This window comes from Rhinolophus hipposideros, assembly GCF_964194185.1.
Source record: "Rhinolophus hipposideros genome assembly, chromosome: 16".
Taxonomy (NCBI): domain Eukaryota; kingdom Metazoa; phylum Chordata; class Mammalia; order Chiroptera; family Rhinolophidae; genus Rhinolophus; species Rhinolophus hipposideros.
The window spans coordinates 53,509,001-53,524,243 of NC_138062.1; the positions used below are offsets into that span (position 1 = coordinate 53,509,001).

Below are 15,243 nucleotides of genomic sequence, written 5' to 3' on the forward strand. Positions count from 1 at the left end.
AGGGAGCACCAAAATATAACAAGCAACTACTAACAGAACTAAAGGGAGAAATTGACCAAAACACAATTATACTAGGGGACTTAAATACATCATTGACAGCTATGGATAGATCATCCAAACAGAAAATAAATAACGAAATAGCAGCCCTAAATGAGACATGAGACATTAGATGAAATGGACATAACTGACATATATAGAGCACTTCATCCTAAAACATCAGAAATTCTTTTCTAGTATACATGGAACACTGTCAAGGATAAACCATATATTGGGACATAAAATCAGCCTCAGCAAATTTAAGAAGATTGAAATCATACCAAGCATATTCTCTGATCACAAGGTTTTAAAATTGGATATCAACTGCAAAAAGAAAAAGAAAAAACACAAATACATGGAGATTAAGCAACATACTTTTAAAGAACAACTGGGTCAAAGAAGAAATTAGAGGAGAGATCATAGAAACAAATGACAATGAAAATGCATCCTACCAAAATTTGGGGGATGCAGCAAAAGCAGTTTCAAGAGGGAAATTTATAACATTACAGGCCTATCTCAAGAAACAAGAAAAATCCCAAATAAATAACCTCATGTTACACCTCAAAGAACTAGAAAAAGAAGAACAAGTGAAGCCCAAGGTCAGCAGAAAAAGGCAATAACAAAAATCAGAGCAGAACTAAATGAAACAGAAAACAAAAAGACAATAGAAAAATTTAATGTGACAAAGAGCTGGTTCTTTGAAAAGATTAACAAAATTGACAAACCCTTGGCTAGATTCACTAAGATAAAAAGAGAGAAGGTACTAATTAACAGAATGAGAAATGAAAAAGGGGAAGTTATCACAGACACCATAGATATACAAAGGATCATCTAAAAATACTATGAAGAACTATAAGCCACCAAATTCAATAACCTAGAAGTAATGGACAGTTTCTTAGAAAAATATAGCATTCCAAGGCTGAACCATGAAGAACTGGAAAATCTAAACAGAACGATCACCAGTATCGAAATTGAATCAGTCATCCAAAACCTTCCGAAAGCGAAAGTCCTGGACCAGATGGCTTCACTACTGAAATCTACCAAACCTTCAAAGAGTATGTAATACCAATCCTGCTCAAACTCTTCCAAAAAATTGAAGAAGAGTCAGTACTCCCTAACTCATTTTATGAGGCCAACATTACCCTGATACCAAAACCTGGTAAGGACAACACAAAAACAGAAAACTACAGACCAATATCTCTGATGAATACAGATGCAAAAATCCTAAACAAAATTCTAGCAAATCACCTACAACAATGCATTAAAAAGATTATTCATCATGACCAATTGGGGTTCATCCCCGGGGCACAAGGATGGTTCAACATCCGCAAATCCATCAATGTGATACATCACATAAACAAAATAAAGGACAAAAATCATATGATTATATCAACCGATGCAGAAAAAGCATTTGACAAGATACAACATCCATTTATGATTAAAACACTTAATAAAATAGGTATAGAAGAAAAATACCTTAACATAATAAAGGCCATATATGACAAGCCCTCTGCCAGTCTCATAATTAATGGTGAAAAAGTGAAGCGCTTTGCTCTACGTTCAGGAACACGACAGGGCTGTCCCCTATCATTTCTGCTTTTCAACATAGTTGTGGCAGTCCTTGCCAGAGCAATCAGGCAAGAAAAAGAAATAGAAGGCATCCAAATTGGGAATGAAGAATTTAAATTATCACTCTTTGCAGATGACACGGTGCTATATATAGAAAACACAAAAGACTCCACCAAAAAGCTATTAGAAACAATCAATGAATACAGGAAAGTTGCTGTTACAAAATCAACGTACAAAAGTCCATTGCATTCCTATATACTAACAATGAAATCTCAGAAAAATAAATACAAAAAGAAATTCATTTTGCAATTACAGCAAAAGGAATAAAATACCTATGAATAAACTTAACCAACGATGTGAAGGACCTATGTGCTGAAAACTATGAGACATTTTTGAAAGAAATTGAAGAAGATAAAAAGAAATTGGAAAGACATTCCGTGCTCTTGGATTGGAAGAATCAACATAGTTAAAATGACCACATTACCCGAAGCCATATACAGATTTAATGCAATTCCCATTAAAATCCCAGTGGCATTTTTTAAAGAAATAGAACAAAAAATCATCAGAATTGTTTGGAACCACAAAAGACCCTGAATAGCCAAACCAATCTTAAGAAAAAGGAACAATACTGGAGTCATATGGTACAGTATTGGTACAGGTGGTATCTCACCCCTGACTTTAGTTTGTACTACAGGGCCACAATAATCAAAACAGCATGGTATTGGCAGAAAGACAGGCACATAGACCAATGGAATAGAATTGAGAACCCAGAAATAAAACCACATAAATATGGACAGATAATTTTTGACAAAGAAGCTAAAAACATACAATGGAGGAAAGACAGCTTCCTCAATAAATGGTGCTGGAAGAATTGGATATCCATGTGCAAAAAATGAAACTGGACTGCTATCTGTTACCATGTACCAAAATTAATTCAAAATGAATCAAAGACTTAAGCATAAGACCTGACACAATAAACTGCATAGAAGAAAACATAGGTAATAAACTTATACACCTTGGATTCAAAGAGCATTGTATGAATTTGACTCCAAAGGCAATGGAAGTAAAAGATGAAATAAACGAATGGAACCATATAAAACTTCAAAGCTTCTGCACAGCAAAAGAAACCATCGACAAAATAAAGAGGCAACCTACTGAATGGGAGAAGAGTTTTGCAAACAATGCCTCCGATAAGGGACTAATATCCAAAATATACAAGAAACTCAGGAAACTCAACAACAAAAAACAGACAACCCAATTGAAAAATGGGCAGAGGACCTGAAGAGACATTTCTCCAAAGAAGACATACAAATGGCAAATAGACGTATGAAAAAATGCTCAACATCACTAATCATCAGAGAAATGCAAATGAAAATCACAATGAGATATCACCTCACCCTGTCAGAATGGCTGTCATCAACAAGACAAATAGTAACAAGTGTTGGAAAGGCTGTGGAGAAAAAGGAACCGTCATACACTGTTGGTGGGAATGCAGACTGGTGCAGCCGTTATGAAAGCCAGTGTGGAGGTTCCTCAAAAAATTACAAATAGAATTACCATATGACCCAGCAATCCCACTCCTTGGTGTCTACCCAAAAAATCTGAAAACATTTATCCATAAAGACACGTGTGCTCCAATGTTCATTGTAGCTTTGTTTATAGTGGCGAAGCCATGGAAACAACCAAAATGTCCTTTGATAGATGAATGGATAAAGAAGTTGTGGTATATATACACAATGGAATACTATTCAGTAGTAAGAAAAGATGAAATAGGACCACTTGTGACAACATGGATGGATCTTGAGATTATAATGCTAAGCAAAATAAGTCAGACAGAAAAAGCAGAGAACCACATAATTTCACTGATATGTGGTATATACACCAAAAACAACAAAAGAACAAGACAAACAAATGAGAAACAAAAACTCATAGACACATACAATAGTTTAGTGGTTACCAGAAGGTAAGGGGGTTGGGGGGTGTGAGTTGAGGGTAAAGGGGATCAAATATATGGTGATGGAAGGAGAACTGACTCTGGGTGGTGAACACACAATGGGATTTATAGATGAAGTAATACAGAATCGTACACCTGAAATGTATGTAATTTTACTAACAATTGTCACCCAATAAATTAAAGAGAAAAAAAATTGCCAAACTTTATTTAGTGTTTGTTCATCATGACCTAAAATCCTTGCTGTTGATAATTAATTTGATCTCTCTATTTTTCAAATGTATGTCTTTCCCAACAGACTTTAAGTCCCTGCCCCTGAGATTCTCAGTGCCCACTGGCACCTGGACCACCTCTAGCCAGGATTCCTGCTCATTTACCAGAAGCAAAACAACCAAGACACAAACCATCTAGTCCTGCATTTACAAAATGTCTTGAATTTTCTTCTCTTACATCCTATAGGAATTTGACATTGAAAACTCTACACATTTTTTAGTCAGCTATTTTAACCTAATGCAATATTTTTATAAACCCGTAAAACATTTTCTGTTTAAGCAGAGTAGAAGTAATTCAAGTAGCTTTGAATGTCTTGACTTTTAGTTTGTTTGTTTTTTTGTTTGTTTTTTGTTTTCATTTATGAAACCAATTGACAGTATCCTAATTTAATCCTGTCATAATCCAGATGGGGAAATTAGAAAGGTGACATAATTTGCTCGATGTCACAGAACTCCCAAATGATAAAGGGAAAAATAAAAGTTCTCCTGACCACGTATGCAACAGTTATTCCATATTAAAAAAGTAATTCCATGAAACTATTAAATATACACACTGAACTTCTCTCCAACAAATTTTTAAAAGTTGAAAAAAAAACCTGTATGAAACATGTGTAGACTATTTTAGGTTTCATGAATTGTATCATATAGAGAATTTCCTATGTGAAAATAACAGGTAACATTTATTGTCAGATGATCTTTTTAGACATGATGCATTTAACCGTCTTAATAATCCTATGTGATAGGTAATATCATACCAGTGAGGTAAACAAGGCTTAAAAGGAGTACAAAGACAGCCAATCTGAGTGTGAAGCTGAACATTACATCTAAGTCTGTTTGACCTCAAAGCCTGTTTTCTTAACATCAATAATACGCTGTCTCTAAAGATAAACCAGTCCTCAGTTTATGATAGTGTAATGTTATCAGCTCCATTTTTATTGTAACACAGAAAGACATAAATACATTCTTCTTATGTTAAAAGAAAATATGGAAATTTCTGTAATGTGGTCTTTGTATCATGATATCCTAGAATCAGCATTCTGCTATGATAGTTTTCTAAAATAGGCCAGATTAAGGCAAATCAGCCCCTAAATTGCCTCAACTCCTTATGCTTTCAATAATATCATCTATACTGTTTATGACATTTTAATACATTAAATGGCAAATACAATAAGATAAATTGAATATAATTACAGAAAAAGTAGTTATATCGCTTTCATTTTAAACAGTGATCTCAATAAAAATTTGATAAAAGTAGTTTAACCTCATGTTTCTTTTTTATTAAAAAATGTGGTCCAATATGAGAGATAGCCATGCATATTTAATTGTTTAATATATTGTTGTAAGATCTACTTTTTTAATATTGCAAAGCAGGATATTATATCTAGTGTATTCACAACTAGCTTAACCTTGATTATACACATATATATTTCCACACAGTTATAAAAATTATTCTGGGATTCCCAACCTAAACATTCCAATAAAATACAAAAGTTTGCTTGTTTTCGTTTGCCTTGATTCATGATAAACTGGACAAAACCTCAATGAGAACATTATTTACATTCTATTGCATTTGATAAAGTAAACACTATTTTTTCAAGTGGTCCATTATTTACTATTTATTGTGATAGATTTGGATTGTGAGTTTGGGATTTGAAAAAAAAATCTATTTAAAAGAGACAGGGGAAGAGCTCTAGAAAAAAAATAGAATGCTTAAAATCAGTGCTTGTTAAAACTGTGGCAAAGAATCATTTTGGGTTTTGCTAAATCTTTTTTTTTTTTTTTTTTTTTAAACCAATAGGTAGTTTGACCCTATGAAACTCTCCAGGCAAGTTTGACAACACTCAAACTGGTCTAAATCCTGTTCAAGGAGATAGGTCCCCTGCTCATGCACATGGGTATTACGTCAATGTCAAATTGCTATAGAAGACTTTAAGTGGTTATATTCAATTTCCATACTATTGTCAGCATGGTAATAAATGAAGTAGCAACTGGTAGGTGTCTACAGACCACATTTTGATTTGTGCTGCTCTAGAATTCAGTTTCTCAATGATTCTGGATGACATGACATAGTGTTTAACATCAGGATTGAGAAATATACACTTCTTGACACTTTTTTGTTTGTTTGTTTTGCTATGACAAGTGACAGTTAACCATATATTTAACTGAGGAAATATTGGCTTTCACCATTATGTTTGGAAAATGTAGAAATACAGGAATAGCAAAAGCTGCCATTTTAGTTGAGAATGATAGTATGTGATTAAATCCCAAATTATGCAACATAAAATATAAAGGCTATAATAGTTCAGACACGAAGAAAATCAGTAAGACCCACAGTAGTTAAGGATGAATCGTGTACATGTTAAAACTCTGGCTGCCAAGTGTAGATTGAAAATCATTTGATTAATAAAACATGCGATGTGTTCTTCAGTAGGTGTAGAAAATCACTGTTTTTTATAAAATTTTGACGAAAACATTCTAGATAACAGGTCATCTGTTGGAGAACAATGAAGATTGCAACTATGCATATTGAGTAAGATTTTTTTTTTTCTTCTAAAAGTTTTTTGTAAAAGTCCTCTTTTCCTGTCAATTCTCAGTTACTGTCTAAAGAAGCAACTCCCCTGCAGGTGTTAGGAACTTGATAAGCAGAAAAGGTAGACAATGCAGAACTACTAAAACCAATTAATTTTCCATAACTAGTGACCATATCAGCACGAGAATCAGGTCTACAATGTGTTTAAAAGTTTTCAAACTTAAATGCTTATATTTGCATATTTATCAAAACACCAAACCCTCTTTCTCCTTCTTTGACTCAGTATACATTTCCTGTGGTTCAGTATCTATCTAGGAGTGTCTAGATATCACCCGTGGGTGAATCCACAGTGCTGCCTAATTCAATGCCCAAACTGGGCACATACATCCTAGGTCATATTATTTTAGATATTTCTTTTTATTTTTATTAGAATACTAGTGCCCGTTTGTTTTGATTTACAGCTATGTGTATTATATAATGCATTTGTGTTCCAAACTATGCAGATCAGATATTTAGTTTTCTTTATTTCTTAGAGAACTTTAACCTATTAATGTTTAATTAGCTTGCCTTTTCAGTTCTTGTGTTCCCATGTACCTAGGCCTGGCATTCTTTAGATTACTAAGTCTATTTTCAATCATTTTTTTTTCTAAAATGGGAAGATATTTTACATATCAACAATACTTATGTTCTATATATAAGTTTACAAATGATTATTATTGTCAATTTGATTACTTTACTACTTTACTACCAAATAGTCCTTCTGTTATTTTATAATAGTGCTTAGTTTTTAAACTTCCCTAATATAAATCAATCTTATTATTTATCTCTAGATAGATAACATCCACCTATCTATATCATCTGTGTATCTATTTCTTATCTATCAAATCTATCATTGAGATATCTGTCTATGTGTGCTCATGTGTATGTACATGTATTCTACATTGTTTTATGTTCTATGTAATTCCAAATCATATTTAATACTTTCTTTAATATAGTATATTTTTCCCTCTGTTATGTCTCCATTTCAAATTACCCTTTCTACATCTTTTGTAAAATGAAACCAAAGATGTTCCGGAATGCCTGGGTGTCATCTGACCCTGATAATAATAGGGAATAGGAATGAATGACCTCTCAGGAGAATTTAGTGTAAAGGAACTAGAGCAGAAAGCCAAAGTCTGAGGTTTAGCTTTCCTGAAGTCACAATTAGGGAACCGAAGATAAATAAGCCACTATCAACAGAATTTTAACCAATAGGATGACAATGGTAACTAAGGTAGGGGTATATCAGATAACAGGGATGGACAACACTTTATTCTAAAAAGGTTTAAATATTAAATATATTGGGCTTTGTAGTCCATATGGTTTTGTCTGCCAGTAATGAAAGAAATCATAGACAATATTTAAATGAATGGGTATAACTGTGTTGCAATAAACCTTTGTTTATGTAAATTTGTATCCCATATAACATTGATATGTCATGAAATTGTATTTTTTTCAGCCATTAAAAATTTAAAAATATATATATATATTTAAATTTCATATATATATGAAAATGTGTGTATATATATATGTGTGTATATATATATATATATATATATATATATATATATATATATATATATATATATATATATGGTTCCTGGGCCACTTATCAAAATAGGCAGTGGGCTGAATTTGGTCTGGGGCCATTGTTTGCTGATCCTTGCCTTACAAGAATAAAATAACATGGGAAGAATCAAGTGTCTGAAACAGCCAAATAACAGCAGAAATTGTTAGCAACTTGAGAGCAGGTATTCTCTCATATTCATGCTTTTATTTCTAAACATAGCTTTGCACGATATCTTTCACCTAGTAAGCACTCAATAAATGCTTCCCAATGAGAACTGAAAACTAATGATTGCAAATTCTGAGGCCACTGGTGGTTTTTGAAGACATCTCTTTTGGAATAGATAGGATCATGAAAGCCAGTTTGAAATATGAACAGTTTACAGTGAAAGGTCAAAACATGGAAGTAAAGTTCTCGAGAGCTTTTTCAAAGTCTGAGGAGAATAGGATAGATAATTGAAAGGGAAAACATGAATCCAATTACTGTGTTTTATTGTTTGCTTCTTAAATTATAGGAGCATGTACATCTTTGAGTATTTGAGACATAACTAAAGATATTAATTAAATACAGGGCAGAGCTTTCTGAATGCACAGAACAGTGGAGAAATCTGTGATTAGAGGGGAGGATGCCAGGAGGTAATGATGCCAGAAACTTGTTGAGTTGGATGCAAGGAAAACAGAAATGCTTGTGACAAATAACATTTGTCCCTGCCATTAATGATGCAAGCTGTGCTAAAAGGGGGACTATGATGAAGAAGGAGAAGGAGTAGGGGGGAGAAATGGGAATTTAGAAATTTGAGGGCAAAATGTCTTTTTTTTTTAAATTTATCGGAGTGACATTTGTTAGCAAAATTACATAGATTTCAGGTGTACAATTCTGTATTACATCATCTATAAATCGCATTGTGTGTTCACCTCCCAGAGTCAGTTCTCCTCCCATCACCATATATTTGATCCCCTTACCCTCATCTCCCTCCCCCCTCTTACCCTCTGGTAACCACTAAACTATTGTCTGTGTCTAAGTCAGACAGAAAAAGCAGAGAACCATATGATTTCACTGATATGTGGTATATAAACCAAAAACAACAGAAGAACAAGACAAACAAATGAGAAGCAAAATATTTTTAATAGGTAATTAATACAATAAATAAAAATGACAAAGTCCTATAGAAGATGAGTGCATATATTCATCTGTCTGACCTACTGATGTTTAACAAATCAAGTATCATCAACACTATTTTAATAACTAAATCAAACCTTCCATCATCATTAGTAACATATATCGTATTCCTTTAAAATTTTCGAAGATGATAATAGCTACAGAGAAAATATGTAATTAACACAGAAATAACCCAAAGGTAAATAGATGAGTTCTAATTGTGAATTAGAATTGTCTTTTTCTTACTGACTCTCCCCTCATTACTTCTAATATCGTATTAATTCCTTTCACTTTAAATGGCAGTATACATTTCTATAAAAAGTGATTTAATGATACTCTTTGATATAATTCCTGACAATTTCCCTCATCAGTATGTATTATCTGAATCTTATTTTATATCTCTGGTATATTTTTTTTTTTAGCTTCTATCTCATTAAATGCCTAATGCATGTAAAAAACATTCCTCTACAATTTTTATCCACAGAAATAAATATTAATCTATGTAATCTGAAAAAAAAAAAAAACAACTAAGAGTGCTGTTATAAAATGGGACCTAATAGACTATAATCAGAAATAATGGCATAAAGTGAAGCAAAGAAAATTCAGACTGACTCTCAGGAAACTTTTAATGACTTTGTAAAAATGATTGTTAGTCTGGTCAAGGATATCTTATGGGGACAGCATACAAATAGAAAATAATTCGCAGTAGAGCCTTTTTTTTTTTTAAACTGTTGAATAGCTTTGTAGCAAACAAAGGGGTGGAAATTGCTCCTGGTTCAGCCATTATTTGGCTGGCAGTTACTTGTCAGGTCACTCACGCTTTCTGTTATTTCAGCAGGTTTTATTGGTGGCTTTTACACAATAGCAAAGAATTTGTAAAAAATTTCCCCTTATTCGGAGCCTTTCATCAAACTTAGGTCTCACCATTGTCTTACTTCTTCATGGATCTGAAGTACATATTTTATGTAGTGTTTGATTCTCACAAAAATCAGGTTCTTGTCAAAGATATTTACTATACTTCTGAAGAAAAGTGTTGACATAGAAAATAATGTTTCAGTGAATTGATCAATGAGAGTACAATATTGTCCTCTATTGCTAAGTGGGTACTGAGGCCAGATTTCTGCCTTCAGGTTACGCTGCCTGCTTGAGGGTGCAACAGACATTACTCAGGGTGACCCCACAGGTAGTCATCTTAGAATGATTATGGCACATTCTGGGAAATGGAGTTAATTTCATAACTCAAAACTAGCAGAAGCATACATTGGATGTTTAGTTTTCAGGGTTGTTTTGCTTATATCCTGGAAGTCTGGATCAACCTGTGCTGTTCAGAGGACAACACTGCTGTTACATGTTTCTGATGTTAGGCTGAACCTGACAACTTCTGGACTGGATCTTAAAAATTAGTAGACATTCCAGGTCCTTCCTTAATCAGACCTGACGTTTGGAGAACGGAAACAGCAGACCACATACTGAGCTTCTCATTCCAGAATGCTCTGGTTTTCACATTATTTTCCAAATTTTATGCAAAAAATACCTATTGTGGTTGTGCTGTGTGAGAAGGGTTACATTATGGTGGTATTTATTTTAATCATTAAATGCCAAATGTGGTTTATTTGCTGCCAGTTTTATCTTTAAATTAAAGGAAATGCTTAGTGGTGTTAGTAATAAAAATTTGCTTGATTTTGTTTTATGATTATTAAATGCAAATGGTGAATGGAATCTCTAATGAAATAATGTTTTTATTTAGAGAAGAGAATGCACCAACTTAGCTTAAGATTTGCTAACTGGAGTATACAAATCAATGAATTTGACATCGTTGTATATATGTACCACATCTTCTTTATCCAGTAGTCTGTTGATGGGCACTGAGGTTGCTTGCATATCTTGGCAATTGTAAATAATGCTGCAGTGAACATAGGAATGCATATATCTTTTCGTATTAGTGTGTTGGATTTCTTCAGATCAATACCCAGAAGTGGAATCGCTGAGTCATAAGGTACTTCTATTTTTATATTTTTGAGGAACCGCCAAATTGTTTTCCATAGGGGCTTAACCAATTTGCAATACACAAGGGTTCCCTTTTCTCCATATCCTTGCCAACACTTATTTGTTGATTTATTGATGATAGCCACCTGTGAGGTGTGAGGTGATATGTCATTTTTGGTTTTAATTTGCATTTCTCTGATGATTAGTGACATTGAGCATCTTTTCATATGTCTATTGGCCATCTGTATGTCCTCTTTGGAGAAATATCTATTTAGTTCCTCTGCCCAGTTTTTAATGGGATTGTTTTGTTTTGTTTTGTTTTTTGATGTCGGGTTGTATGAACTTTATAAATTTTAAATTTTGGATAATTAATCCATTATCAGATGTATACAATGGAATATTACTTGGCCATACAAAAGACTGAACTCTTATCATTTGCAACAACACAGATGGACCTAGGGGTATTATGCTAAGTGAAATAAATCAGACTGATAAAGACAAATACCATATGATTTCATTTATATGAGGAATCTAAAGAACAACAACAGCCACAAAAATGAACAAACAAAATAGAAACAGACTCATAGATACAGAGAGCAAACTGATGTTTTCCAGAAAGGAGAAGGATTAGGGAGCTATGTGAAAAAGGTGATGGGATTAAGAAACACAAATTCGTAGTTACAAAACCTTCATGAGGATCTAAAGTACAGAATAGAAAATATAGACCATAATGTTGGAACAAATATGTATAGTGCCACGTAGGTGCTAGACTATTTGGGGGATCACTGCATAAACTATATAAGTGTCTAAGCACTGTGCTGTACCCCTGAAATTAATATAAAATAGTATTGAATGTCAATGGTAACTGAAAAAGATAAATAAATAATTTAAGAAATATTTAGATATCAGTAATCAATATCATATCTAAAGCATAAAAATGTGAAACATAAATCAGTATTTATCACTACATCATCATATAAATATTTATAATTACACATATATTTTACGTACAGTTCAATACATCTCTCATCTTAGTGGTTTTTCTAACTATAAGTAAATTGAAAAACATATGAAATCATTGGAGCAGTGAATAAAAGCTAAATCTGAAACAAAAATAATGAATTACATGACATTTCTTCTACTTGTGATGTGTCTGCCAGAATGAATCACAAAGGTTTACATAACCCTTCAACATTCATTTATTGATAGAGTTCAGGAAAGGAGGAAATAGAAGGTATTTTTTACCTCATTTATGGGCATCTAGCACAAACTGTGCAATAATCAATGATAAGGCATTTCTAGGGTATAGGAGCAGAATAAATAGTTTGGGCTGATTGAAGGATTTTGTAAAATTTTACATTGATGCCAGATTGAAAAAATTAAGTAACCATTCTGAATAACTTCTTTATTATAATGTTTCATAGGCTTCTGGTTCTCCACAAATTACGAGATTCCTTTAATCAGTTCCAGTGGATTTTCAAAACACCATGGATGTGTCATGGCAGCAGCCACTGATGTTTTGAGAAGTTCTAAATATATTTCAGTGTGACCTTTAATGTCTGGTAAAGAGGTTTGAGATTAGGGGTTTTGGAAGAAAACATTAGATTTGCTATGTATTTCAGAAGTTGCTGAGTTGTGAACAGATAGTGACAAATGAAAGCACTGTGTCTTACTAGAAATAAGTGATGGACTTGATATCAAGAAATTTATTGTAGAGAATTATCATTCCCATTAGTTTCTATATACACTTAATGAGCTTAAATGTGTACTATTTATTGTTTTGATTGATTTAACTCTACATTTATACTTATCAATGATCATATTTAACTTTTGATGCTCAAAGTAATAAACCATAATTAATTTTATCTAGAATATGGCCATGCCCATGTTATAATTTAAGACATTTATTTTATTTTCTATTTTCTAAATTATAGGATGAAGTCTGTCCCAAAGCTGAAGGAGATGAAGTTCAGAGATGTGTGTGGGCATCCGCTGTTAATGTCAAAGACAAGTTCATTTATGTTGCACAGCCAACTTTGGACAGAGTCCTAATTGTTGATGTGCAGTCCCAAAAAGTTGTTCAGGTATGAATGATTCCTACTTTTGAAAGTGATTTTAAAATATATTTACTTTAATTTAATCATCTTTACCAGGTAACTTGTGCATTGCCATTTGATTGTCATTTATAATTTGTTTCATTACTTGGATAAGTGGAAAATATATGCATTTTCTGAAAAACTCTCCTTTCACTCTGATCCTTGTATTAAATGAATTAAAGAATTTAAATCTTTTGATTCCAAAAGTTAGATTCCATGAACACATCATAATACTAACATGACTAGTTTCACAAAAATCATCCTTAGAGTTGCTTATTCTCTCAAGACTAAGGAGAGTCCCAGTCAGAGGCTAAGTAAGGTATTCCTAGTTATCATTCCAGAAACAGCATTGTATTTTTCTCATTTGATGCTTAACAAAGGCTGAGACAATAGTGCCCTTTATTAGATAGTAGTAACTTGGTGTTTTTATTATAGTAGTAAAAAAAAGTACTAATGTGTACGTAGGTCAGTGACAGAGAAAAAATCTCTGACGAACATTGCCATGATCCTGGTTATGAAAAAACTTTCTGATGTGAGCCACCCAATGTTTCATTCCCTGCTCTTACCAAGAATGCCCAACTGTGCAATTTGTTTAAACTGAGATGCACAAAAACCAAGGGGCAGCACAGGATTTGCATCTAGGCACTAGGGCTCCAGTGTACAGGCCCTGAATATGATGGTCTATGGATTCTCAGCCCAGGGATATGTATAATCTATTAAATGAAGTAATAACTATGCATATCTCATAAAGTTATACAATAAGTCCTCACTTAACATCATAGATAGATTCTGTAACTTGAAGCAAAACAATGTATAATGAATGACACCAAATTTACTGGAAACTCATTGATATCAACAAAAGTTAAGTTCCTATGGCATTTTATCAATGCTATAATGAAACAATGTTGAATGAATTGACTTCATTTGAGAATCTGCTGCATTGAAGATTAGATCAATTAATGCACATAAGGTACTTAGAGTAGAACTTGGCATTTAAGAAGAGCTATATACCTATTTCCTATCAATATTTCTGAGACAGTGGAACCTAACCATTTCTTATATTTACAGAGATATTTTGCTCCAGTGTTTGCTAAAATTGAATATTGTAGTAGCTGATAGTACCTCTAATGTTGATTCCTGACTAGAACTACAAAAGTGCTAAAAAGTTCAATGTTAGGGCCTCTCGTCTTAAGAGCTTCACAGGAATTCATGCAATCATCCATCTATCTATCTGTCCATCCATTCTGTACACACTTATTGATTGCCTATTATGAAATGTATTTGGTATCACAAATAAAAGAATGAAAATTGCTTCTATTAAATAGCTCTGGTATTTCCCAGGTTACACATTACAGTGGATAATTAGTCTAGTATTTCACTTTCTAATATGAGAATGAACAGTACAATCATGAGTAAAAGGATAGATAACTGTTCTACTAGAAAACTCTAAAGTCTCCAGGGTTAGTTACACAGTTCCCATGTATATTCAATTTAATAGTCTAATAGTTAACGTGAGAACATGTTTTTTCTGTATATTTTAACTCTTATGTGTCTGTCTTCGAGACTGTTGGATTTTTGACCAGGTTGATTTTATTTTGATGTCAGCAATACCACAGGGCTACAAATTACAGGCATTCTGTTTGGGATTATCAAGGCTCTGTAGCCAGTACATTAAAATGAGAAGTATGTTTTAGGGATAATCAAGCTGCTCTTTAAATTCAGTTTTCAAGCTAAAAACCTACACTGACTGAATATGTATTACCTACCAGATATCCAAAAGTGAGAAAAGCAAACATCACTTACTATTCATATCACTTCCATTTCCAGACAATGATGTAAAATATAAAATTAATTAAAAATATTAACAATGAAAGTTCATGTAATGGAAAAAATCACATAAATTACATTACTTTTCAAAATGCCTATAATTACTATGAAATGCTAGGAGAATGTAAAAGGCATTATACAATGATATAATATTAAAAATCATGTGATATAATCATGGTTGTGAAAATTTTTCAGATAAAAATGTAATACTT

The 15,243-nt window shown here is 32.8% G+C and overlaps 1 protein-coding gene across 5 annotated transcripts in view; it reads left to right on the plus strand.

Annotated features, from left to right (window-relative positions):
• FSTL5 (follistatin like 5) overlaps positions 1-15,243 on the plus strand; it is a 1,025,577-nt gene that overhangs the window by 951,450 nt on the left and 58,884 nt on the right. For all 5 annotated transcript variants that reach the window (XM_081077240.1, XM_081077239.1, XM_081077242.1 and 2 more), the window contains one exon: positions 13,043-13,192. In XM_081077240.1, coding sequence (XP_080933366.1) covers positions 13,043-13,192 — 150 coding nt within the window. The remainder of the gene's footprint in view (positions 1-13,042; positions 13,193-15,243) is intronic.